At 46.1% G+C, this 27,023-nt stretch overlaps 1 protein-coding gene across 4 annotated transcripts in view; it reads left to right on the top strand.

Annotated features, from left to right (window-relative positions):
• TPD52L1 (TPD52 like 1) overlaps positions 1-27,023 on the top strand; it is an 867,680-nt gene that overhangs the window by 502,988 nt on the left and 337,669 nt on the right. For all 4 annotated transcript variants that reach the window (XM_085611690.1, XM_085611689.1, XM_085611688.1 and 1 more), the window contains exon 4: positions 25,358-25,459. In XM_085611690.1, the coding sequence (XP_085467816.1) occupies positions 25,358-25,459 (102 nt within the window). The remainder of the gene's footprint in view (positions 1-25,357; positions 25,460-27,023) is intronic.

Here is a 27,023-nt window from a genome sequence, read left to right as displayed (position 1 = left end):
CTGTTCCTAAAAGAATATGAAATCCAATCCGACATTTGTTATGTTATACTACATTTGTAGGGCACACGTACCAGATTGGTTTCCTGGCGCCACTCTGAAACCTGTTAGAGTGGTATGTTGCTCATCTACCTGTCTAACTAGCCATGTTTTAGGAGTTTGCGGGAAGTCATGCGGTCTGTGCAGGACCTAATCTCTGGAGGTAGGGGGTTCCAAAATCTGGGACCTAGTGTGATAAACCTTGTCCCCCAAAGTGTTTCCATTTAGAGGATCCCTGGGGAACACCACATGTAGTTTCAATCTTGGGGTCGGGACGTGGCCAAGGTGAACATGTCACGTCACCTCATTCATATCGTAGAATGGATAAACGAGAGCAGTATTGACTTTTTTGTTTCCAAAACAAAATTACTTTCGAGATTTTCACCATAACCACTTGATGTGCCATTGGCTTGACTGTTAGGCAATGTCCTTTTCGAAGGAGTACAGCTCTCGGCTATCATTCACCCAACACAGGGCATCTATGAGCGACACCAAATATTTACAGCTCCTTGTGCTTACTAAAATGGACCCGCTCCTTAGTTTCCAGCACACAATGCACTATAATGTCATCTGGCCCTGGTGCCCATCAAACTGTGACAGGCTCTGTCACCTCCATACAATAAATAAACGAACTTCAAAAGGTTGCAGAAGAGGCAAGCCAGGCTCAGTCTCGGTAGACCATGTCACTCTGGGCTTTCCCTTGCCTCCCTGTGGAACAGGGAGAATAACCTTACAGATGTTGAGTATGACACACAACCCAGGCCTTCCGCATGTCACAAAACAGCTCAGGCTGCTGACTTTCTTGTATAGACTAAGCTGCCACTATGACTGAGTTGCAGAAAACATTACACCAGCTGTTTCCGCATAGCAAGGCTAAAGATGAAAGGCAGCAGCATCTCTTGACTTAAGCGCGGAACGTACACTAATAAATACTCTCAAGATGTTATGTATGACACACAAACCCAGGCCTTCAGCTTACCTCAAAACAGCTCAGGCTGCGGACTTTTCTGTATAGACTAACAATAATAACATTGGTAGATCAATTTCCGTGTTACACCTTTCTACAAGCTGACCATTGCATTATGGTTGAGACTGGGTTTTAGGCAGAACCTTTGACATGTTTGTACTCCTGCTACGAAATGAGTGGCTGGGTGAGGTAAGGAGCGCGCGAGAAATGAGCAGCAGATCTACTGAAGGTAACTGGAGGATGTACGAATATTGTATGTCTCCCACTACGTCGTGCCTTCCCAACCGGCAATAAGTTCACGATCAGCATCAACCAGGAGCTCTGCCCATGTGACTGCGCCCATGCTTCGAAACCCGGGCAAGAAGGACTGTGACCACCCCAATCCCCTTGCCCTAACACCGGCCCAGCTGTGTCCAAAGACCTCACAATTCAGCACATAAGTGCTTAACTCGTATAACTCTGTCAGGACTGACCATAGGCGGCCCCTTATAATGCGCCATCCATACTCCTGCCGTGCCGCCAAACCTGCACACAATAACTACTGACCCTTACACTCGCGCAACTAAGTGCCCGGACAGGCGTCAGGCGGCCACTTCAGTTAGCCCCACACACGGCTCCCGCTGCACTGCCACTCCCAGTAACATCACAACTCCTAACCCTGACACCCGACCAAGTGTGACAGTAAAGACTATTCCATACTTCCACCGCTAATAGAACGGCCTGGGCAGCAGGCAATGGCAATCTAATGAGGGTGAATTACTCACTGCATGCTGTAGTGGTACTCTCTAAAAAAATTAGACCGACAGTGCTAACTGGTAGCCTGTCCCAAGCGCCGGAGCTGAACAATAAGAGGCGGTGCCACGCACCAAGAACCACCCGCTCACGCTTAGCTTAGTGTGTCACGGCCCTCCCTGACACACCCGTCTCCAACTTTGATCTAGTAAGGACCAAGCTCGCTAACCCCTCACATTTCTGCCAGCACAGTAAGTCACCGGCCAGGAGCACACAGGAATCAGAGGGCGAACTGCAAGGGCGGGAGGCATAAATAGGGCCTGGCCCCGCCCAGTGGCCCGCCTCTCCCAGCACTGCCCATTGGGGGCCTCCCCTCCCCACAGGCGCGGCCTCAGGGAGCGATGGACCAAGGGGGGGGGCTCCGACGGGCGGCCACTAGAGGGCTGCCCTGCTGATGTCCCCCTGCGTGGGACGCGGGCAGCGGCATACTCCACACACAGACTCATCTCCGTCTGGCATCCCGCCCTGGTATCTCCTCCCTCCCCTTCATGCACGGATCCTACAAGGACTCCACGTGTATTCTTCCTCACCTAGGCTTTCAAATGCCCAGGCTCATCCAGTCCAGCGCTTACAGTTGTACAGCTCAGACACATCCAGGCTGCCCTTCATCCTGCCTTTTCTTGGGACACGGGTTTTAGCCTCCGGCTTCCCCCAAGGCTCCCGCTTCTGGTCTGGTGCCCCGCAGCCAGTCACAGGTTTCCAACTTTCCCCTTTCATGCTCAGGACATCCTCTCTCGAGGTTACGCTCGAAATCCCCGCATGATGCCCGCTGCCTTGTCTGCTCTTGGCACGCGGCCCGTGGTCGCCAGCTTTATTTAGCCTTCCACACTCGGGGTGTGGTTCACCGTTGTCGGGGACAAGGCGCGCTTCCCACCTCACCATGTGGCATGCGTGTAAGAAGTGTCATTATTCATTCAATAAATTACCCTAGATGCACACTGACTTCACTTATTCTAAGACAGTCATTTCCCTCTGTTGTATTTTCCAGGTCTGTGTGTGCAGTCTGTCCATTCTCCACTACACCTATGCGACACAGTCTCCAGGTTTTCAACATCTTACACCCCTTCGCTTCCGGGCCCATTTGGACTCCTTTAACTCCCTTTCTCCACCTTCCCTTGTCCTCCCTCCCCCTGCCCCCTTACAGAGGGAATCCTGCAGTTCCAAACAGGATTGATTTCTTCACATGAAATGGTTATCTGGAGACGCCAGTAAGATGTTTTTTTTTTATTTCCACTGAAATCGAAGTCTAAGTCAATTTTGAGCTGAACAAGTGGAATGTTCCCTAAGACTAGCAAGAAAGCCTCTTTATCTCAAACCAAACGCCCCGCTCCGTGTCGGCATCAGGAATAATACTCCCATTATGAAAACGTCCACAGCATGTCCAGTGCCTCACAGTGATGAGCACCTAAAAGGACAAACCATGACTATGATTGTCAAACATCTCTGAGCCAAATCTACGGATAGCAGCGCCGTGTCTTAACATCATTTTAAGAATGATGGGGAGAGGAGTTTGCTAGGGCGGTCGACCTTGAATTTGGGGAACTGGGCTGGAGTCTCGGCAATGACGCTGAACATCCTGTGATTCTGGGCAAATCACTTAATCTCCCCATGCCTAAAAAAAAATGTATGTGTCCTCATGTAATGAAACTGGTGCTATGTAAAGCGCTCTGATACCCGAATCGGGTCAAGTTCGCGCTATATAAAACTCTGTAAAATAAAATAAATGAAAAACACTTAAAAATACATCCTTTCTGATTTTTACTGAACTATATGCACTTCCCAGACAGTTAAGGGATGTACAAAACGTTGCTTCGATTCTGCGAGGCTCCTCTCAGCTCATAGCAACCTGCGCTCTATTCTAGACTCGTTCATGTAGTTGGGTGTTTTGCTAAACATTTAATGTAGCGTTATGAATATGAATTGCATGTAAGGGGCCCTAATACTTAGTGATGCAGGAACGCTACACAAGTCTGAATAATAGATAAATAATAAAAGCGCTCAGGGCGCTATACTGAATTGGGACTTGACATTACACTCTGGGGATCAGTGTGCATGGCTCCTGCCATGTTCTGCTTTCATGCACAGAAGATTTCTGTCAACAGAGGAGGGAGGGGCTAAGCCACGTAGGTCGATAAAGACTCTGTAAGGCTGCCCGGGGGGGGGGGGGTTGCGCAGTGGCCCGCCCCTTGGAGGGCGGCCGCCTTAGTGCCACAGGAAGGCACAGGGGTGGGAGGTCGAGTCCCTGGGCTAGTCCGGGAGAGACCCCAACAGATAGCTGTTTCCGGCGAGGGCGGGGAGGAGACAGGGGTACATATACTGTCTCCGCCCCCTCCTCGTCCTCTTGTCCGCTCGTTATGTAAATAAGCTGCCCAGTACAAATGCCTCATGTAGCAACACCGTTCATGAGCACTACCCCGAACCCACTCTTCGGAGCAGTGTGGCATTGGAAACCTCAGATACACAGCGTGAAAGCACAGCCCTGCCGCCTGCTTTCTCACAGACCGAAAACACAGTCTCCATCACAGGGGAGAGATTCCTGCCTGACCGTGACAAGTTAGGGACTGCTGTGGATCTTAACCCTCTATCGCGGATGTATGACGTTACAACGCATACTTTTACAACGCATGCACTTACAACGCAATTTTTACATCGCAACATCCACTACAACGCATTCCATTACATCGCATGACACTACAACGCATTTTAAAAAAACTACCTTTACAACGCATTCCATTTCATTGCATACTACCTTTACAACGCATACCATTACAACGCATACTGTTACATTGCATTTAAGGTAAGTATTGGATAGTATAGGGGTAAAAATTACTATTCTAACTCCAGGGGGTGCAACAGTAGGGTAAGTGTTGGATAGTGTAGGGGTTAAAAATTACTATTCTAACTCCAATGGTATGCATTGTAATGGTATGCGTTGTAATGCCTGTGTTGTAGTGACATGCGATGTAGTGTCATGCGTTGTAATGGTATGCGTTGTAATGGTATGCGTTGTAGTGTCATGCGTTGTAAAGGATGTTCCGTTGTAATGCCTGCATTGTAAGTGTAGTGCGATGTAATAGTTGCGTTGTAAAGGTTGTTTCCCCTCTATCGCTGTATAAAGAAGGAACTCCTACAAATATGCATCCCGACTGTGTTTCCGAAGAACCTGCACTTCCTACAGCAATGTTTAATCCTGTCATGTCTGAGATGCAGGCTGTAACAGCAGCCCTCGCCACTGTGCGTCCATTTTCCAACAGCATGTCTCCTTCCTTGATGCCACTGAATATGCATGCATCACCTGCTGCAGATTCTTATGACCACAGCAAGTTTTCCATTGCACCCTCTGCTGTAGCACAGACTCTAAAAAGGTTACCAGCATCCTCCGAGCTCTATGCGGCACATGCTACTTCCCATTTACATTCTGCCAAGTTCTGCCCCTCCGCATCCGTATCTTCAGCACATTCAGATGCCTCTTCACCAAAGCATCCACATCCGCTGAACAGTACAACAAAAGCTGGCGTGGAAGAAAATGGAGTTGCCTTCAAGTCATCTAAATACTGGGGGGAATGTTCAAGCAACATGAAAGGTATGGCACACTACTATGATTGCCATTTTGCAAGAAGGTTACATCAAGTATTATGAAAGTTTGCATGGGAGCTAAATGGAACCCCAACATTGACATACCTCAGTCAGATTTCACACATTTCACTTTATCAGAGACAGTGTTATATCTCAGTTTCTGAGGCAATGTGTCCCTGCTTTAAGGCATCTCTGAAGCATCAAAATTCAGAAATATAATTTATTATTTAATGGGACAAACCTATAACTGAGTTCTAAATCAATGAAAATTTAAAGGGGTTTAATTACCGAATAAAAAAAAATGTTGAAGGGTCGGTACCATGAAGGCTGTCAAATGCAGAGTTATACAGAGTATGTAAACGTCAGAAATTAATCCAAATCCAAAACAGCATCTTTAGTAAAATAGGAAAGTCTTCTAACTAACAGCCAAAAAAATTAGGGTTTTTCTTCATTATTTTTGCATATAAAATTACTGAAGCTGCAGTCTTACTGAGGTATGAGCAAAAGTATCATTTCATCAGGAAATCAAAGCACATGAAAAATAAACGCAACATTGCCATAACACACAAGCACTGAACCACAGTGGTCGGACAAAATATTGAGTAAAAAATACAGAGATGCATAAATATTGAGTTTTCAATATTGGGATGCAGGCATATCGTTGGCAAAAGTATTGATTTTCTAAGGTAAGTAATATCGTTGTAAAAAATATTTTAGTATCGTTTACAAAAATATCTATGTTGTTAATACCGTTCTCCAGTACTGGATCTTTCATAGATTCACATGCTTGAATCATTCCCCTTCATCGAAGTGGGAGTCCCACAGTATTATAGCAAAGCAATTGTATAAGTAGCATAGGCTAGGATGGCACTAGGCCATGAATTTAATAGCCTATCTATGACCCTTTTAAAACAAGCATTGGAATAGCCAATAGGTCTCTCTTTTGGGACCTTATAAGTGTTTAGCCATGCAACAGTTGATGTTGTTGCACCAAGGATATTGTGCTGCATAACTAAATACTTATAAGGTCCCAAAAGCGAGACCTATTGGCTATGCCAATGCTTGTTTTTTTTTACTTTAATGCTTGTTGTATTTCAAATGTCTTTTTACCAAATCCTTGTTGTTTGTGAATTTGTCCAAGTTTGCAAATAATTAGGTGTAAAAATAAAAACACGAGGCAGTATCATCAATGCATCAGGAAGGAGAACAAGAAGATGGTCCTGGAACGGAATGTGGAAATGGAAGCGAGTTGGAGCGGCTTAGATGTGAGAGGGAAAGAATTCCAAAATGTCTGCGCGAGACACAGATCAGAAACCGGGATAGGCACGTGCGGGCATTGCACATATAATGAGCAATGAAAGTTCTCATTTTATACGGATCTGTGACGTCTTTTTGGGCTGATTACTTTGACCAAGGTAAATGGTTGCTTGTCAGGGGAACATGAACGGCAAGTGACGAATTTGTAGACATCTCTACAGTAAGCAACACAACATAAAACTGCAACAGGCCAACACAATAAAAATATAATGGTACACAGCAAGAATAAAACAGTCAATACAGAACGTCATACAACAACCACAGCACAATACAACAACATCACGTTGACACAAAGTACAAACACACACAAAATACAACACAACACATAGCCAGCACAACCACATCCAACATAACAGACATGCACATTCATTCTAGTCACACATTACCACCGGGAGAAATCTGCTTTCATAATATGATAGTAAAAGGTGTTTGCAATAAAAATTACCTTACTCGTTGCCAAGAACGCGTGTTAGTGCTCATAAAAGTGTTTTGAGACCCGGCGTATGGAGGGCAAGGCTTAGCCAATTCGAATTAAGGCAAGCATTAGTAAGACAATAGTCAATAGACCTCATCAGTGAAACTTATTGGCTTTCCAAATGTTGTTGTGAGTTAGCAAGGACACACGTTCTCAGTGGCAATTTTTGAATTGGTTTGACAATAAAAACACCAGAAATGCATTGAAAGACAATTGCTTTGGCTGCACACACATCCAGGGCAGTCATCCTTATATACATTTGTAATATATGAACTAAACCATACAAAAATGGATGCACACATCCCCTGTTGCCATCTTGAATGCGTTTGTAATATTTGAGCACAAACATTTTAACATGACCTTGACGGATGTGCATGAATCTCTGGCAGACATCTTTAAATAGATTTTTTCAAATAAAAGGAGCCCATTTTTTGGTTCCTGTTGCTCATGTGTACTTGTGTGCGGCCATCTTGAAATTTGTAAAAACTAATTTGATTATGGACATCCGCCTATAAGTGGCAGGCGCAAAAAAATAAAAAGAAGTGAGAGGGGGCAACATGCAATGAGGGGCAGTGGAGGAACAAAGTGATGCGGGTGGGCGAGGGGTCATATGTAAAACAAGCATTTGCGATGCAAAAGGTCTTGCATTTGCAAGAGTTTCAGCTATTGGCATTGTAAATGACAATGCCTTTTATTTATGTGTTTGGAAAAGCTGCAAGGGGTGCATAAACATGCCCTTTGAGTGTGTGACATAATTTCTTTCCTCAATTTGTACAATAAATGCTTAACACTACCCTCTGATAAAGCCTTTCTGCTTGCCCACACTAGTACAAATAGAGAGTAAGGTGCTATCTACTTTAAACTCTGCAGACCTTTGGGGTTCCACTGGACTCTGTGCACACTATACCTCATTTTGGTATAGTATATACAGAGCCAGCTTTCTAAGGGGGTCTTTCAAAGGGGCAATGTAATTAAGGGCCGTGGCTTAAAACATTTATGCTAAAAATCTGTGCTCAGCATGTCGCCTGTTAGACCTGGCATCATTGGCATGAGTCTCTCCTCCATTTTTTTCTGTTTGCCTCCTCTGTTTACGATGTTTTTGCTGGATTATTGCTTTGGGCACTGTGCCACTGCTGATCAGTGCCACAATGCAAGTGCTCCCTATGTTAAATTGTACATTGATTGGTGTTACCATGATTGGCTTGGTTGACTTACTGTTCAGACCCTAGTCTAGTGCACTGCGTGTGCCAAGGGCGTGTAAGTTAACTGCTGCTGGTGGGCTTGCAGCACTGGTTGTGCCACCCACAGAAGCAGCGTGCAAAATGTGTCTCAGGCCCGCCACCGCAGCGCCTGCGTGCAGTCCCTGACTGCCATGTCGACTTGGTAAGGAAACCTACTTGCCAGTCTCTAAACCTTCACTTTGCCACATTTCAGACACCTCTATGGTAGGCCCTAGGGCAGGGTGCATTGTTGGTAAAAGGTAGGTCATGCCCTGATGTGTGTGGCATGACCTAATAGTGAATTACAGCCATTTTCGTTTTTCACTATTGAAGGGCTACCTGCCTCCAATAGGCCAGACTGGGCAGACTGATTATTAACTCCATTATAATCTATCTGACTCAGGGAGCATGGTAGCATGTCAAGTTTAGTATCCCTGAACTCAGAATTTAATAACACACCCTTTAGGATGGATGGTTTTTAAATTCTATGTTTGAAAATAGCACTTTTAGAAAGTGGCTATTTTCTTGTCCAACTATCTACCGGTCTCTGCTGGTTTGGTGTGTGTGTCAGGGGCTGAGTGGCTCCAGAGGTCTGAGTGAGTCAGTGTGGGGTGAATGGGGCGTTTACACGTAGAGTGAGGGAAGAGTAGCCTGCCCTGCCTGACACAATACTGGCCCCGCCTCCTGCTGGGCGACTGATAGCCCTGCTCCTGCCAGTGACAATACTGGCTCCGCCTCCTGCTGGGCGGCTGAGGACTCTGCCCTGCTCAGTGAATAGGCCAGGTGCCTCTGCCTGGCAACACCCACAACAAACCTGAGATGGTGGGAATCTCCCTGCTTGGACAAAGGGAACAAAGGGAAAAAGGGGTATAAGAGAAGGACCCCTGAACCAAGAACTCAGATCACTTCTGACAAGGAAACCTGTACCAAGGACAAGAAGCCTGCTGATCTAAGGACTTGCCTCCCCTTTCTGCCAGAGTGCTGTTTTGCTGTGGAGGAACCTGAAAGCTGCTTCTTTATTTTTGCCAAGGAACAAGGAGAGAGGAACTTGGTGTGTACTCTCTGACCACTTGCTAGAAAATCTCCAAGGACTGGAAGAGTGCCAGTCTCCTGCTGAAGTCACAGGGCCAAAGGACTTCACCATTTGCTGAATTGCTGGAAAGTGTTGTTTCCAGTACACAAGGGAAAATCTGCAGTCTCGACGCCAGCAGCAACGCCAGTGAGCAGTGGGTATCGGCCCCGGCTCCAAGTGACCCCGTCTCGACGCCGGTATCGACGCCAGTGAGGAGTGAGTATCGGCTCTGCCTCCAAGCGACCCCGTCCCGACGCCGCTGCTGATCGCATCGACTCGACGCCCGTCTCGACGCCGTGAGCGCTGCTCCGGCCCGACATCCCTCGACGCCGCTGTGGATTGGCCCGACTCCGAGGCACGATCGACGCCGACCTCGACGCCGACATCTCGACGCCGTGGATCATCGTTTTCTTCGTTTCTCAAGGTACTGTACTTGTGGGGTCTGTTGCGACTCCAGGCTTGACGTAGCGCTCCTCGCGGTCGACGCCGAACCTTGGGAATCTTGTAGACGCGACGTCGTGTGACTCCTGTGGGGGTTACATTGTTGCCAAAGACTGTGCTCAGAAGAATACTTTGCTAAAGAACTATTTGCCAAGAAGAAACCTTACTTGAACTATTATTTTTCCTTCTAAAGAGTATTTATTAAGACTGTGGTATATTTTTGTCGTTATTTGGTCTTGTGCTAAGCCTTATATAAAAATACTATTTTTATAATAACTTCTGTGTCGTGTCCATCTGTAGTGTATTCACTTTATTACTGTATGTGGTCATAAATGCTTAACACACTGCCTCTGAGATAAGCCTGTCTGCTCTGCCAAGCTACCAAGGGGGTAGCAGGGGTTATCTGAGTGTGTAATCCCCTTTCCCTGACTAGAGTTGGTTGGTCCCTATTTGTCAGAAGTGTATACCTCTGCCAACTAGAGACCGCCGGTTCTAACATTGGTGGCAGCGGTGGGATTTGAACTTTGCATTTATGACTCATGTGCAGTGATTAGTGTACGCTACATAGTGAAAGCAGACCATAACGCAGCCACAGTCTGTTTGGTAGGATATTCTATTTTTGTTCTCCGCTTTCCTGGAGCTTATTTTCTTAAACACTGCCAGTTTTGACCATGGAGAATGCCGGAGCTGCTACACCTGTGGAGAATGTTGTGGGGGAATTCGATAAGGAGAAGATAGATTCCTACACGCTAAAAGATCTAAAAGGATTTTGCAAGCAGTTTAAAGTTCCTACCACAGGTGTCTCCAAGAAAGAGGGCTTCCTCAAAGCGCTGAAGGCCTGGTTAGAGGCCAGAAATCCCTCTGATCCGGTGGTGGTACCGGAAGAGGAAGAGGAAGAGCCCACAGGTGGGCCAGTGTCATCTCCAGGCAGTAGTGCGTCCTCTAGGAGCCTTTCCCCCGAAGAATTAGAAGACCGGGAGAAGGAGAGGGGGTACAAGTTAGAAATGGCGAAACTTAAATTAGGAGGGCAGTTGGAATTAGAGAATGCGAGAAGCAAGAGAGAAGCTGAAATGGAGAGCAAAAGATTAGATTTTGAGAGAGAGAAATTAGCGTTTGAACGTGAGAAGATGGTGAGGGAGATGGAGCTTAAAACTAAGAGTTTGGAGTTGAATCCCTCTGGTGGCAGCACTCCATCTGTGCCTGCAGAAAGTAGGTTTTATTTTCCTAAGGATGTGATCAAAGATTACAGTAAGAATGAAGATATTAGCCAATGGTTTAAAGCGTATGAGTTAGCATTGTTGGCCCACCGGGTCCCTGAGAAGGATTGGGGAACGGGGTTGTGGAGCCGCTTTACAAACGAGGGGAGAGATACCTTGTTGAGCCTTCCTGCTGAGGATAGGATGTCTTATACTCATATGAAAGATGCTTTAATACTGAGATATGGCTTAACCCCAGAAAAGTACAGACAAACCTTTAGAGAATGTAAGAAGTTGCCTGGTACTACGTGGGTTGAATATGTGTCTTTTTTCTGCAGAACCATGGATGGTTGGATAAAGGGTAGCAAGGTTGATAGTTATGATGCTCTTTATGATTTGTTTGCTTGGGAGCACTTGTCTAATAACTGTTTTCCAGAGCTACGCCAGCACCTTGTTGACAGCAAGCTATCTAACCCTAGAAAACTTGCTGAGGAGGCGGACCGCTGGGTCAGTACCAGGGTCCACAAGGGTCCAGTGGGAGACTCAGCCAAAGGTGGGCAGGGTCCCCAGCAGAAGAGTGGGGGGGACAGGGGTAAACAGAGGGAGTTTCAGAAAGGGCCCCAAAGTAGTCCCCAAGGGAACCAAGGGAAGGGTTCCCAGCCTCCCCCTGGAAAGAAGCCAGAGGCCCCGACAGGTAAACCTGTTCACAGGGGCCCCATGACCTGCTATGCCTGTAAGCAGGTGGGACACCGTTATTATGATCCCCAGTGTCCCATGAAGGATTCGAATGCACCGCCGCGTGCACCCCCTCGTCAGGTAGCGAGTGTAGCCCTGGGAGGGGAGGAGATGGGTGCCCCCGGTGGGTGGGGTCCCGCAGAAATGTCCCTGGTCTCTTTAGGAGATGTGGAAATGGTCCCTCCAACCCCTCTGCCTAGTAACACTAAGAAATATAGGCAGTGGGTGACCATTAATGGCCATAGGGTGGAAGCTCTCAGAGACACCGGAGCGAGTGTGACAGCTGTCAAGTGTCACTTGGTGTCCAGAGAGCAGGTGGTCCCTCATGCATTCTACCCCGTTGTAGCTGCTGACAACTCACAGAGTCAGTGTGAGGTAGCTCAAGTTCCCTTTGAGTGGGGGGGGGTCTCAGGTACTCTTCAGGTTGCTGTGAGGCCCGCCATGCCTGTTGATTGTCTCCTGGGCAATGATTTGGAGGACTCCCCTTGGGCTAAGGTGGAGAGAAAAGCGCATCTGGAAATGTTGGGTCTGCCTGAGTGGGTGTGTGCGACCACCCGGTCCATGTCAGTCAGTAAGGGTGTTGATGGGGGCCCGGAGCCTGAAAGTATGGCCCAGGTCCCAACCGTGAAGAGAAGAGGCAGGGGGCGCGGGAAACCGTCCCCCATCGTTCCCGCGGTCCAGGAGGGAGCAGACCCTGAGGGGGATGCCCTGGAACCGACAGGAGAACAAGTGGCCGAACTGGGAGACCTGCCCGAGCTGACCCATTGGCAGCAGGATGGTGGTCCCTCCAGGGAGGAATTTTGTGCTGAACAGAAAGTGTGCCCTTCTCTTGTGGGTATGAGGCAGCAGGCCTCAGCCCAAACGACAGGTGATCAGTCAGGATCACATTGGGTCTACTGGGAGAACGGCCTCCTGTATAGCGAGCCTAAGGCTGCTGAGCCTGGGTCAGCCCGTGTGCTGGTGGTACCCCAGCGCTTCAGAGCCTTCCTACTGGGGTTGGCTCATGACGTTCCGTTAGCTGGACATCTGGGGCAGGACAAGACCTATGACAGGCTTGTCACCCATTTTTATTGGCCCCAGATGAGAAGGGATTCAGATATCCATTGTAGGACATGTCAAACTTGCCAGGCAAGTGGGAAAAGTGGGCGGAAGCAGAAGGCTCCCCTCCAACCTTTTCCCGTCGTCCGTACCCCCTTTGAGCGAGTGGGAATTGACATTGTGGGGCCACTGGACCCCAAGACAGCCATGGGCAACAGGTTTATCCTGGTCTTGGTGGACCATGCCACCCGGTACCCGGAAGCCATCCCTCTCCGAACAGTGACGGCCCCCGTGGTGGGACGGGCACTGATGGGTGTTTTCTCCCGCATGGGGTTCCCCAGAGAGGTGGTGTCAGACCGAGGCACCAACTTCATTTCGAATTATATGAAGTCTCTGTGGAAGGAGTGTGGGGTAACCTACGAGTTTACCACTCCTTACCACCCTCAAGGTAATGGGCTGGTTGAGAGATTCAACCGGACCCTAAAAGGCATGATCATGGGTCTTGAAGAACCAATGAGGCGTAAATGGGACGTCCTCTTGCCATGCCTGCTGTTTGCTTACCGTGAGGTGCCACAGAAGTCTCTAGGGTTCAGCCCCTTTGAGCTTTTGTATGGTCACCCGGTAAGAGGACCTTTGAGTCTGGTTAAAGAAGGCTGGGAGCAATCTCCCAGGAAACCTCCCCAGGATGTATATAGTTACATGCTGGCCTTTAGGAACCAGACTCGGCGCTTCAGAGATCTTGCTCAGGCAAATCTGGAGGCCAGCCAGGAAGAGATGAAGCGGTGGTACGATCAGAATGCCACTCTGGTTGAGCTTCAACCTGGTCAGAAAGTTTGGGTCATGGCCCCTGTGGAACCTTGTGCGCTCAAGGACAGGTGGACCGGACCATTTGAGGTTGTGGAGAAGAAGAGCGATGTCACCTACTTGGTGGACTTGAAGTCTCCCAGGAACCCCTTAAGGGTCCTGCATGTCAACCGGTTAAAACCCCACTTAGAAAGGTCCGAAGTGGGCATGCTCCTTGCCACAGATGCTGGGATGGAGGAGGAGAGTGAGCCTCTTCCTGACCTCCTGTGTGCAAAAGAAAAGGATGGGTCAGTGGATGGTGTTGTCCTCTCCGACACACTGACCCCTGAGCAGCAGCAAGATTGTCGCCATCTGTTGGTACAATTCCCTGATCTGTTCTCCTTGATCCCTGGTGTCACTCAGTGGTGTGTCCATGATGTGGACACTGGGGACAGCACTCCTGTGAGGCACAAGGCCTACAGGGTGACTGACAAGGTCAGAGCATACATCAAGGAGGAGGTCTCCAAGATGTTTGCCTTAGGGGTGGTTGAGTCCTCTAGCAGTCCTTGGGCCAGCCCAGTGGTCTTGGTCCCAAAGGCTGCAGCGCCTGGTGCTTCACCAGAACTTCGGTTCTGTGTGGATTACCGAGGACTCAATTCGGTCACCAAGACTGACGCGCACCCCATCCCCAGAGCTGATGAGCTCATCGATCGGTTGGGGGCTGCCCGGTACCTTAGTACGTTTGATCTAACGTCTGGGTACTGGCAGATCGCCTTGACTGATGGGGCAAAAGAGAGGTCTGCATTCTCCACACCAGATGGGCACTACCAGTTCCGTGTGATGCCCTTTGGGATGAAGAATGCCCCTGCCACATTCCAGAGGTTGGTTAACCAGGTATTGGCCGGGCTGGAAGATTTCAGCGCCGCCTACCTGGACGATATAGCAGTGTTCAGCGCCAGCTGGGAGGAACACTTGCGCCACCTCCAGGAAGTGTTGTTGGCCCTGCGCAGAGCAGGCCTCACAATCAAGGCTAGTAAGTGCCAGATTGGGCAGGGTTCAGTGGTGTACTTGGGGCACCAAGTAGGGAGCGGCAAGGTGGCCCCCCTGCAACCCAAGATAGATACCATCCTGGCTTGGGAACCGCCCAAAACCCAGACTCAGGTGAGAGCCTTCTTGGGTCTCACGGGTTACTACAGGAGGTTCGTCAAGGGGTATGGCAACATTGTGCACCCCTTGACCTCGCTGACTTCCAGGAAGCAGCCGAGACTTGTGATCTGGACTGACGCCTGTCAGAAAGCCTTTGACACCCTGAAAACTGCAATGTGTACAGCACCGGTCCTCCAGGCACCCGACTTTTCAAAAGAATTCATTGTCCAGACGGACGCTTCAGAGCATGGTGTGGGGGCTGTTCTAGCACAGATGAATGAGGAGGGCCGAGACTTACCTGTAGCCTTCATCAGCCGGAGGTTACTTCCCAGGGAACAAAGGTGGAGTGCGATAGAGCGTGAGGCATTTGCTGTGGTCTGGGCGCTGAAGAAGCTAAGACCCTACTTGTTTGGGTCTCACTTCCGGGTTCAGACGGACCACAGGCCCCTCAGATGGTTAATGCAGATGAGGGGTGAGAACCCAAAGCTGTTGAGGTGGTCCATTTCCCTACAGGGGATGGACTTTACGGTGGAACACCGCCCTGGTACAGATCACGCCAATGCTGATGGTCTGTCCAGATTTTTCCGCCTTAGTGATGAGGACTCCCTGGGTGAAGGGTAGTTCTCCCCACATTTCAGCTGGAGGGGACACGTGTTAGACCTGGCATCATTGGCATGAGTCTCTCCTCCATTTTTTTCTGTTTGCCTCCTCTGTTTACGATGTTTTTGCTGGATTATTGCTTTGGGCACTGTGCCACTGCTGATCAGTGCCACAATGCAAGTGCTCCCTATGTTAAATTGTACATTGATTGGTGTTACCATGATTGGCTTGGTTGACTTACTGTTCAGACCCTAGTCTAGTGCACTGCGTGTGCCAAGGGCGTGTAAGTTAACTGCTGCTGGTGGGCTTGCAGCACTGGTTGTGCCACCCACAGAAGCAGCGTGCAAAATGTGTCTCAGGCCCGCCACCGCAGCGCCTGCGTGCAGTCCCTGACTGCCATGTCGACTTGGTAAGGAAACCTACTTGCCAGTCTCTAAACCTTCACTTTGCCACATTTCAGACACCTCTATGGTAGGCCCTAGGGCAGGGTGCATTGTTGGTAAAAGGTAGGTCATGCCCTGATGTGTGTGGCATGACCTAATAGTGAATTACAGCCATTTTCGTTTTTCACTATTGAAGGGCTACCTGCCTCCAATAGGCCAGACTGGGCAGACTGATTATTAACTCCATTATAATCTATCTGACTCAGGGAGCATGGTAGCATGTCAAGTTTAGTATCCCTGAACTCAGAATTTAATAACACACCCTTTAGGATGGATGGTTTTTAAATTCTATGTTTGAAAATAGCACTTTTAGAAAGTGGCTATTTTCTTGTCCAACTATCTACCGGTCTCTGCTGGTTTGGTGTGTGTGTCAGGGGCTGAGTGGCTCCAGAGGTCTGAGTGAGTCAGTGTGGGGTGAATGGGGCGTTTACACGTAGAGTGAGGGAAGAGTAGCCTGCCCTGCCTGACACAATACTGGCCCCGCCTCCTGCTGGGCGACTGATAGCCCTGCTCCTGCCAGTGACAATACTGGCTCCGCCTCCTGCTGGGCGGCTGAGGACTCTGCCCTGCTCAGTGAATAGGCCAGGTGCCTCTGCCTGGCAACACCCACAACAAACCTGAGATGGTGGGAATCTCCCTGCTTGGACAAAGGGAACAAAGGGAAAAAGGGGTATAAGAGAAGGACCCCTGAACCAAGAACTCAGATCACTTCTGACAAGGAAACCTGTACCAAGGACAAGAAGCCTGCTGATCTAAGGACTTGCCTCCCCTTTCTGCCAGAGTGCTGTTTTGCTGTGGAGGAACCTGAAAGCTGCTTCTTTATTTTTGCCAAGGAACAAGGAGAGAGGAACTTGGTGTGTACTCTCTGACCACTTGCTAGAAAATCTCCAAGGACTGGAAGAGTGCCAGTCTCCTGCTGAAGTCACAGGGCCAAAGGACTTCACCATTTGCTGAATTGCTGGAAAGTGTTGTTTCCAGTACACAAGGGAAAATCTGCAGTCTCGACGCCAGCAGCAACGCCAGTGAGCAGTGGGTATCGGCCCCGGCTCCAAGTGACCCCGTCTCGACGCCGGTATCGACGCCAGTGAGGAGTGAGTATCGGCTCTGCCTCCAAGCGACCCCGTCCCGACGCCGCTGCTGATCGCATCGACTCGACGCCCGTCTCGACGCCGTGAGCGCTGCTCCGGCCCGACATCCCTCGACGCCGCTGTGGATTGGCCCGACTCCGAGGCACGATCGACGCCGACCTCGACGCCGACATCTCGACGCCGTGGATCATCGTTTTCTTCGTTTCTCAAGGTACTGTACTTGTGGGGTCTGTTGCGACTCCAGGCTTGACGTAGCGCTCCTCGCGGTCGACGCCGAACCTTGGGAATCTTGTAGACGCGACGTCGTGTGACTCCTGTGGGGGTTACATTGTTGCCAAAGACTGTGCTCAGAAGAATACTTTGCTAAAGAACTATTTGCCAAGAAGAAACCTTACTTGAACTATTATTTTTCCTTCTAAAGAGTATTTATTAAGACTGTGGTATATTTTTGTCGTTATTTGGTCTTGTGCTAAGCCTTATATAAAAATACTATTTTTATAATAACTTCTGTGTCGTGTCCATCTGTAGTGTATTCACTTTATTACTGTATGTGGTCATAAATGCTTAACACACTGCCTCTGAGATAAGCCTGTCTGCTCTGCCAAGCTACCAAGGGGGTAGCAGGGGTTATCTGAGTGTGTAATCCCCTTTCCCTGACTAGAGTTGGTTGGTCCCTATTTGTCAGAAGTGTATACCTCTGCCAACTAGAGACCGCCGGTTCTAACATCGCCCAACTGGTATTTTGCTGCTTCTGTTATTGCCTCCACATAAGTAACATTACACCTACAACAAGCCAGGAATATTGGCTTTGTCAAAGGTTGTTAGTTGCATAAGATAAAGATACCACATGTATAGATACAACTATGGCTTTGTTGTATATAATATTGAAAATGCTTTAGCTCTTGTGCAAGAGGTTGTTGTGTAATGGCTAGAGCTGCCAATTTTGGAAATGAGGAAGCAGGTTTGAGTCTCCGCATCGGCTCAACATCCTCAATCACTTAATCGTCTGTGCCTTCCAAAAAATAAATGAAGACGTTATTGTTGGTGGGGATGTAAAGCACTTCATGTTTAGCAATACTGCAAAAATAGAAAAGTTACCTCAAAACAGTGACCTGCTGCAGAGCTACGATTTTTTTTTCCAGTTAGTGTGAGAGTGAAAATGGAGAGCCTGATAGAGGACGTCTCTGAGCCTGCTTTTACGAACTACTGGTGCTGAGCACCGGCAGGACCCAGCCCACTTAAAGCCCTGCTATTATGGCATTAATCAGGGATTGAGGGTGAGGAAATAAATAATGTGCTGATCCTGCAACAAACTTCCAGTCTTATGATTAGGGTTGCCAGTTTATTAATTTGATGTACCAGACGGTACAAAAATAAGCAGTCACTAAAAGCCGATTTTCAGCACTTATCTGTGCATACTTTGAACAGCAAAAATAAATAGAAAACACTTTTAATTGTGTTCTAGGGCTGCCTGAATGATCCATGACTAATAAATAAAGGGGACCAAGACACAGAAGTCACATTACAAATGAATACATACTTTTTTATTTATAACCCTATTTAGTGTCAAGACAAGGTTTTTGCAGGCTCTTTAAACAACACATGGCTGGCCTTTTTCTTTTGGCAACACTACTTTAGATTCTTGTTCATGAAATGGATTTTCGCACTAGGACAGTAAATGTATAAAAAGTGAACCCGTTAAGAGCTGGATTACTAGCATACCATATATCTACTAAACCATGTTCAAGTATTAATATACGAAGTGCTTTATAAACCTGGGGTTTCCTACCAATATAGTTGGTTGATTTAGTGATGTCTAGCCCGCTAGGAATATTAATATTAAAATCGCCACAAAAGATTAACGGGTGCGACCAATTAGCTAATTCTACGTTCAAATCCATCAAAATCTGTGGATCATCCAAATTAGAGGCATATATTGAACAGATCGAAAGTACAGAATTATTAATGAGCAATTCAGCGATTAACCATCTACCTGTATTGTCTTGTTTAGTTCTCTTGAGTTGGGCAACCCCTGCTTTTGAAATAATAGCAACGCCCCTTATAGTGGAGGTTTGTCTGGTAGTAGCCACTAAATCATAACCTAAGAACTTAAGGTAATGCCGATTGGCCCAAGAGATATGAGTTTCTTGCAGGCAGATCAAATCCACTTGCATAGACTGCATCAACTTATAAAAGATCCTACGCTTCCTAGGATCGTTTAACCCGCAGATATTCCAGGTTGCACAAGTCAATTTACGATTTGCCATTTAGATATAGTAAAGAAGAATGAAGAAGAAGAACATCATATATGTATACACATGTATACCTTAGAGAAAATTTATATGGAGTATACCACCAACATATAAAAAAAAAAAAACCACATAATTAACATCTTAGATGAGATTGGAATCACACTGCCATGCATCTTACTTATATCGCCAGTCACCTCAAGTATCCACCACAATACCACCCAGTGACCCTCCCAACCCCCCCAACCCACCTTCCAACCCCCCCTCCCCCCCCGTTGCCCCCCCCTACCCCTTAACCAAAAACAGGAGCTCAGGACCAGGGTCCTTGTGATGGTTGAGTAAGCGTCACACTGGTTCGTATAGATTATGTCTTTGCCTCTGTCGAAGTTTTGAAATCTATTAAGGTATGGCTTGATCCACGGACTATATCCGATCATAATTCCATAATCTTTAGCTTTCCTTGGAATCAACCTCCGCATCATATTAGACCCTGGACTTTTGACAGGAAGCTACTCTTGGATAAACTATATCAGGAACGGATGTCAGTTTGGATTCCAGACTTCTTTTCAATTAATAGCTATTCAGCATCTGTAGGCCTAGTCTGGGACACCTTTAAAGCTGCCCTGCGCGGGGAAACTAAGAGAATTGCTTCCTATCGATGGCAAATAGAACAGCAAAATTTTAAAAAGAGAGTTCTAGCACTTCAACAAGCCGAGCTAGACTTAAGCACCAGTATTCGCATCGGTGGAGATCTAACCACCTGTCAGAAAGCGGTTGCTCTTGCCAAGGTTAATCTCCTTGATCCTCTATATGCTGATATAGCTACTAAGTACTTTCAATTTCGTACATCAATGTATGAGTTTGGTGAAGCGTCAGGCAAGGTCCTGGCAAAAAGAGTACAACAAAGGGCAATAGCCAGCCATATAACAAAGGTTAAAGATCGATCTGGTATTCTACAAGATTCACCTAATGGTGTGTTAAACACCTTTGTGGATTTCTATTCAGCCTTATATACTGAGGAGCCAAACATATTTCAGCAGCAACAAAGCCAAATGGATCATTTTTTAAAATCCCTCGAAACTCGGACGACCTCTGCTGATCAGAATTTAACCTTGGCCGAACCTATAAGTTGGGAAGAAATTGAAGCTGCTATAAAATCTCTGTCTTCTGGCAAGGCGGCAGGACCTGATCTCATACATCTTGAATTTTATAAAACTTTTTCGCATTTACTTAAACAACAGATGCTTGAAGTTTTTCAGCTTGCTCAGAGGGGGGTCATTCCTGAGACTTGGCGGCAATCGACCATTGTATTATTCAAAAAGAAAGGAAAAGATGAACTAAATCCAGCATCATACCGGCCTATAGCATTGATTAACACCGACAGTAAAATTTATTCCAGGGTTTTAGCATGTCGTCTTGTTCAAATTATTTCTCCGTTAGTTTCTATTCGTCAGCATGGTTTTATTCAGGGTAGAGATACTACTGATCATATCAAGCGTGTTATTGCACTTCTAGATTGGGCTCAGACTACAAAATCTCCCCTGGGTCTGATCCTGTTGGACGCCGAGAAGGCGTTCGACAGGGTCTCCTGGGGTTATCTTTGGGCTGTTCTTCATTGGAAAGGAATACCGCCTGAATTTATTTTAGCTTTGCAAACATTATATATTTCCCCAATCGCTAAAATCCGTATTTCAGGAGAGGAATCAAGCTATTTTCCTATCACTCGTGGCACTAGACAAGGGTGCCCTTGTTCTCCTCTCCTCTTCGCTTTGTATATAGATCCTTTTTTATCCCTGATAGAACGAGCACAAAACATCTCTCCAATTATTGTTCATGGAATTGAGTATAAAACATTGGCATATGCGGACGATATAGTAGTGTTAACAAATAATATTACTGTTTCTTTCCCTGCATTGGAGATCTTGGCAGTTCAATTTGGCTCAATCTCTGGCTATAAATTAAATATTACAAAAACTCAAATTTTGCAATCGTCGGCTATGCCAATAACAACCGCTCCCATTTCTTCACAAGCGATATATTTAGGTATTCAGATTTCGGCGGATGTTGACCAAATCTCAGATTTAAACTATCTTCCTATTATCGATCAGCTTCATAATAAACTAGAACGGCTGAACCATCTCCATCTTTCCTTATTCGGACGCTGCAATGTTCTTAAAATGTTGGTACTTCCAAAATTTTTATATCTATTTAGGTCTATCCCGCTATTAGTTCCTAATCTTACTCTAACAAAAGCACAAAGAATTTGCCTGAGGTTTTTTATGGTCATACCGTAAGCCACGACGAGCTGCTAAATGGACTTATCTTTCGCAAGAACGTGGGGGCTGGTCGGTTCCAAATCTTACTTACTATTATTGGGCTGCAATGATTCAAACATTTTGCTTTTCCATTATTTGGTAAGAAGGTGGTACTACCGCCATTTCTGGCTCCTTCAATTTATTCAATTTCATTAGGCAATGCTACACAAGGGATATTAACTCGTATCTTAGAACCAAGTTACTTTAAAAAAATGAGGTTTAAGGTAGCATGGGCCTTGTTTATGATCTGGCAAAAAATTCGTCGTCTATTCTCTAAGTTTAAAATTAATTTTTATACTCCATTGAACGCGTCTGGGCTTCCTCCAGTGATATTTCAAGATCCAATAACTGCTATTTGGGCCTTTGCAAGGCCTTACTCATATAGGTGACTTGGCTGACTCTGGCATGTTAGCATCTTTCTCTTCTTTACAACACAAATTTAATTTGCAATCTAACCACTTTTTTAAATATCTTCAAATCAGAAGTTTTCTTGAAAAAAAACTCTTAGAAAATCCAGCATTGTTTGAAAAGATTTTGATATTTGAATCGGTTAAAAAAAAAGCTAAAATTGGTATATTGTATCAAACTTTGTTGTCTCGATTACCAGATGATCTTTCGGATTTTAATAATAAATGGGCGGTTAAATTTGGGGTACCCACTATAGATTTAAAGGTACCACTTATGCTAGCCAAGACGGTTTTTGTCTCTGGTACTCTTCGTACCCAAAGCTATATGGCTATGTTTAATCTTTATTATACCCCAGCCAAATTAGCCAGATGGGGGAATACCCCCGGAGCCATAAGTTTGTCATGTGCAAGATGTAAATTTCCATCTGCGGATTCTCTTCACATGTTTTTTGACTGCCCTGAATTATCACTCTTCATTAATCAAATTGAAATCTTTCTCACACAGATAACTCAATCTCCAATTAAAATCTCTGCTGAAATGGTGATTACAGGCTATCAATATGCAATGGATACTACCAGATCAAGATATCTTCATTCCTTTTTGTTCATTGCAATGGCAATGTTTAGACTCTGTATTACTTCCATTTGGATAAACCCTCAACCTCCTACTTTCTTTCATTGGCAGGCCAGGATGTTGGCTTGGTTTAAACTAGAAACCGCAGTACGTAAGTTTCAGGGAAGTAGAAGACGTTCAATTGCTGCTAAAAACTGGGCCCCATTTCAGGATTGGTTAGCAAATTAATAAGCTGTTTTCTATTATCAACTGTCATGTATTTCCTTTTCTGTTGCTGTTGTTTATCTTAATTTATTGTATATATTTTTTTGCATTTGTTTCTATGAAGTATAAATCGCCAATCCCTTTTTTTTCCACCACTGTAAAAATGAAAAAAAAAATAAAAAAAAAATAAAAAAGGACAGTAAATGTAAAATAAAAATATAAGGAAAAGGCAGAGTGAGGGCCCAAGGTCAATGGAACCAGAAAAAAAACTAAGCCTCCATAACCAGTTTACAAAGGTATGTAAATATGCAAATGGTCTTTAAAGACCTGTAAAAAAGTTGTGCTTGCAGTAGATAAGACTCCAGACACTGCCCAGCCAAGCAAACAGCAGCTCAAGCTGCAGCAGTCCTGGCTGTGACGCACGACGGGGGAGGGGGGCTGAAGCCGTTTTATCCCAATGGGCGTTGCGCGCCTGATTCAAGCTAGCCTGGCTGATGAGGGGTGTTACCCCGAAACCGGTCCCAGGATGCTTGTTTCTGATCCAGGGAAGACCTGGCTTGGCAGTTAGGGCTGGACTGTCCCCATGAGGCACAGGGTCCAGAGTGATTTGCCTATAGCTGGGTCTGAACTGGGGCAGCAAATTGAGCTAAAGAACGATGATGGATTACACCCAAATCTGGGACTGTGGGTGAGTGTCTGAAAAGTTTCAGTGCTCCGTCCATCATCTCCTTGTGTTTTCTCTCTTAGCGCTGATTAACAGATGTTTATTGTTACCCACCTCAATGGTACTCATTTTATCGAGCTCCAAAGGATGAAAGGCTGAGTGGACCCAGAAGGATTTGAACCTGTGTCATTGAAGCCAAACACATGCCCCTACAATAGACACATTAATCATCTAAGCCACAAGACAGGTGTTGAACTTGGCCTTTTTTGCAGGCTTATCCCCAAACATTTTGTCTCTTCCTCCTATTTTTTCCTGACCTATGTTTGTTGATTTTGGGACTGCTAATAAGTGCTAAAGTGCATATGCTCCCTGTGTAAATTGTTCTCATGATTGGTTATCAATGACTGGCATATTTGATTTCCTGGTATGCCCCTACTAAAGTGCACTGAGTGTGCCAGGGCCTATGAATCAAATGCTACTAGTAGGCCTGCAAAGAAACAATTACAGGAGTAGGACCCGTTAACCCAGGTGAGACCAGGCAAAGTATGCAACAAACAACAATGTCTCAACTGGAAATCATTAAAACAGGACAGCAAAAAACATTGATATAAATCACAATGGGGATGGGAACAAAGGAAGGGAGACCACAACGAAGATGGTAGAGTGAAAAATATATTATTTGTAAGTAGTTATAGCTGCACTACAGTACAATTTAATATACATTTTAGCCTTGTGAATTTTGTTGCAATTACAGGTACTTTGAGAGAAATCGGGCATCCATAGTTTTCTATGGACCCAGTTGCTTAAAATAACTTTTTTAATCATATTCTTATTACATGTTTGATGGATTTTTGTCATTTTTGTCTTGTTGAGTTTGGATAAAGATACTTTATTTTTCTAAACCGGTGTGGTGTCCATTTGTGGTGTATTACTGTGTGTTTTGAGTACACATACTTTACACATTGCCTTTGGGATAAGTCTGTCGGCTCGTGCCAAGCTACCCAGGGGGTGAGCAGGGGTTATCTAAAGTGTGTATCCGCCTTACCCTGACTAGAAGCAAGGGTCCCTATTTAAACAAAGGTACCTAAACCCTCCGACTATCGACCCCCATTTCTAACACTGGGCATTGCAGATTTCCGTCTGGTCATTGCAAAATCCCGCACTTTGAACCCTGCTAACCATTATTGGTGTTTCGTATTTGTTTGAACTAAATAAGAAAAAACAGTGATATGTAAAATATATATTAAAGGACTGCTCATTTGTGTGTACTTACGTTCCAGAGACGTGTGTCAGATAGGTATAAAATATTTGGGGATGCTTTTTGTTTATTATAACTATTTTTGATTTCTCACTGAAATATTTTTGTCGTACCCTCGGACAGTGATAATTCACATTCACCTAGCTATGTTTCACTGGCTGATACAGTAAGTACTCTGTGCACCCAGTGCCACGTTACTGCCTGAATTAATCAGCTGCTTGTACTGGTTCCATGATTACTACATGGACAACTATCAAGCATGCGTGTTACATTCTAATTTATATATGCTGCATATAGGAATCATCCAATCAAGTTCCTTTTTCAGCCAGGAAAAATGCTTTGCAGCTGTTGAACGATGTTTTCCTTTTGATCAGAATAGCTTTGTAGCTTATTAATACACTTCAAAGTAGTTTTAAACTATCCATGGTTTTATAGGAGTCTATTTAACTGTCGTTATTGCATATGATTCCCGTTAAGAAAACTGCGGTTTATTATTTGAATAAAATCAACTGCTTATTGCTTCAGGTACAAACCACAGCTTGGAATATTAAAGATGTATTTTTTCAGCTTTTATTCATGCTGTGACCCTGCTCGTAGATATGAAAAAAAGCCTTTGCACAGTCAAGCTGTGTTTTGAATGGAAGACAAATGCAATCAGAGCTGGCAGCGCAGGCTTAGCACTTTGCATCTTTTTGACTTTTGTGCCATTTGATTTTCCTTTAGCACAAGTGAAGTCTCACGGTGCCGTTCTTTCTTTCCAGTTACAAGAAAACGCAAGAGACGCTGAGCCAGGCAGGACAGAAAGCCACGGCCGCCATTACTAACGTGGGAAGTGCCATCGGTAAAAAGCTCGGCGACATGAGGTATTGCAAAATCCATTCTACACCTGCGTATTTCACTTTTAGCAGCACGCGCTGAACAGTATAATTAGTTGCTTTTACAGTTTGTACTTTGGAATGTTTGTATTATGGCTAAAGTCAGAGGCGCAACTAGAGCCAAATTTCGGGGGAGGGCTGAGCAAAAGTTTCGGGGGGGGGGCTGAACTTTAAGCAATAGGCAGAGTGGAGCTGCAGGGGCTCTTAGAAGGGGTGAAACAACAGCGAGGCCTCATTAACATGCAAATGGTCTTTTAAAGACCTGTGAAGTGCTCGGGTGCGGCTGTCTGGGTGCCCGGGAAGCTGTCTCATCCCGGGCTGCCACACACGACGGGGGGGGGGGGCGGGCTGAAGCCCTGTGAGTCCAATGGGTGTTGCGCGCCTGGCTAAAGTGCTTTGTTTGCTTTCTTAGCATTCTGTTACCCTCGACTTCTCCCTTCTGGCACTACCCTCCGCCCTATTAACAGCGGTGTAGCTATCAAGAGAGCAACAGAGACAGTGGCACCTGGCCCATGGATGCCTGGGCACACTGCGCCTTATTAGTGGTTGTGTCATACTAGCCCAAATATGGGATAGGAAGGGAGGGATGTTCTGTGTTTCCATCAGGGTCCATGACACTGTTGCTATAAAACTTTGGGCCTTATTCTTGAGGCTCTTACGCCGCCGTTGCATCACATTTTGTGATGTTGCGGTGGCGTAAAAAATGTGCCAAACAGCACTATATTTACAAAGTGACGCATCTAGGCAGATGCGTCACTTTGTAAACCCCTGCACTACATTATACCTGTGACATGTATAATGTATGCAAGGAGGGTGTTATAGCGCAGCAAAGGCTCGTACAAGTCTTGCAATGAAATCTATGAGATTTCACTGCAGCAGGTCTACGGCCTCACTGCATCAAAGCCTCACGTCTGCTGGAAGCAGGCATAAGGGGTGACGCAGGCCTTTTCACATGGGGTTTGCTCACATTGCTGGAGTTGTGCCTGTTTCCAGACACACTACAGCAATGCACCATTTTTGCGCTGACAGATGCTCCAGGATTCGTGACGTATCTGTCAATCCGTGCGACATGGAGCGCCGTACAGTAAATACGGCACATCCATAGTTTCGAAAGAAGGGCGCACTGAAAAGTGTTGCATCGCTGTTTTACCGCAGGGATGCAACACTTCATAAATGAGGCCCTTTATCTTTAGTAGAGGTCTTCAAACCATGGGTAGAGGTATGGGGGGGGGGCTGGAGGGGACCATCCGGTGGGGCATGAATTGATTCCCGTGGTGGTGGGGGGAGTGGCACTCTGCCACCAGCAAATTGGCAATCAGGTATTTGAATGCATTTTTGAAGGGATAATTGAACATAATTGCAAAGTTTGAATTGCTAAATATGTTCGTAGCTACCAGTTTTCTGTGGAGCCAGATGAATTTCTTTTTTAGCACAATAAGGGGGGGTGCAGCATTAAAAGGTTTAAAGACCTTAGCTCCATTGCAATCCCTTACATGGCCAGGTGGTCTACATCACCTGCACCCCTCTGTAGTATTCTGACTCTGCCTATCTC

This window comes from Triturus cristatus, chromosome 6, assembly GCF_964204655.1.
Source record: "Triturus cristatus chromosome 6, aTriCri1.1, whole genome shotgun sequence".
NCBI lineage: Eukaryota > Metazoa > Chordata > Amphibia > Caudata > Salamandridae > Triturus > Triturus cristatus.
Note: the sequence above shows the minus strand (reverse complement) of the source record. Positions and strands in the feature narration are given on the sequence as shown.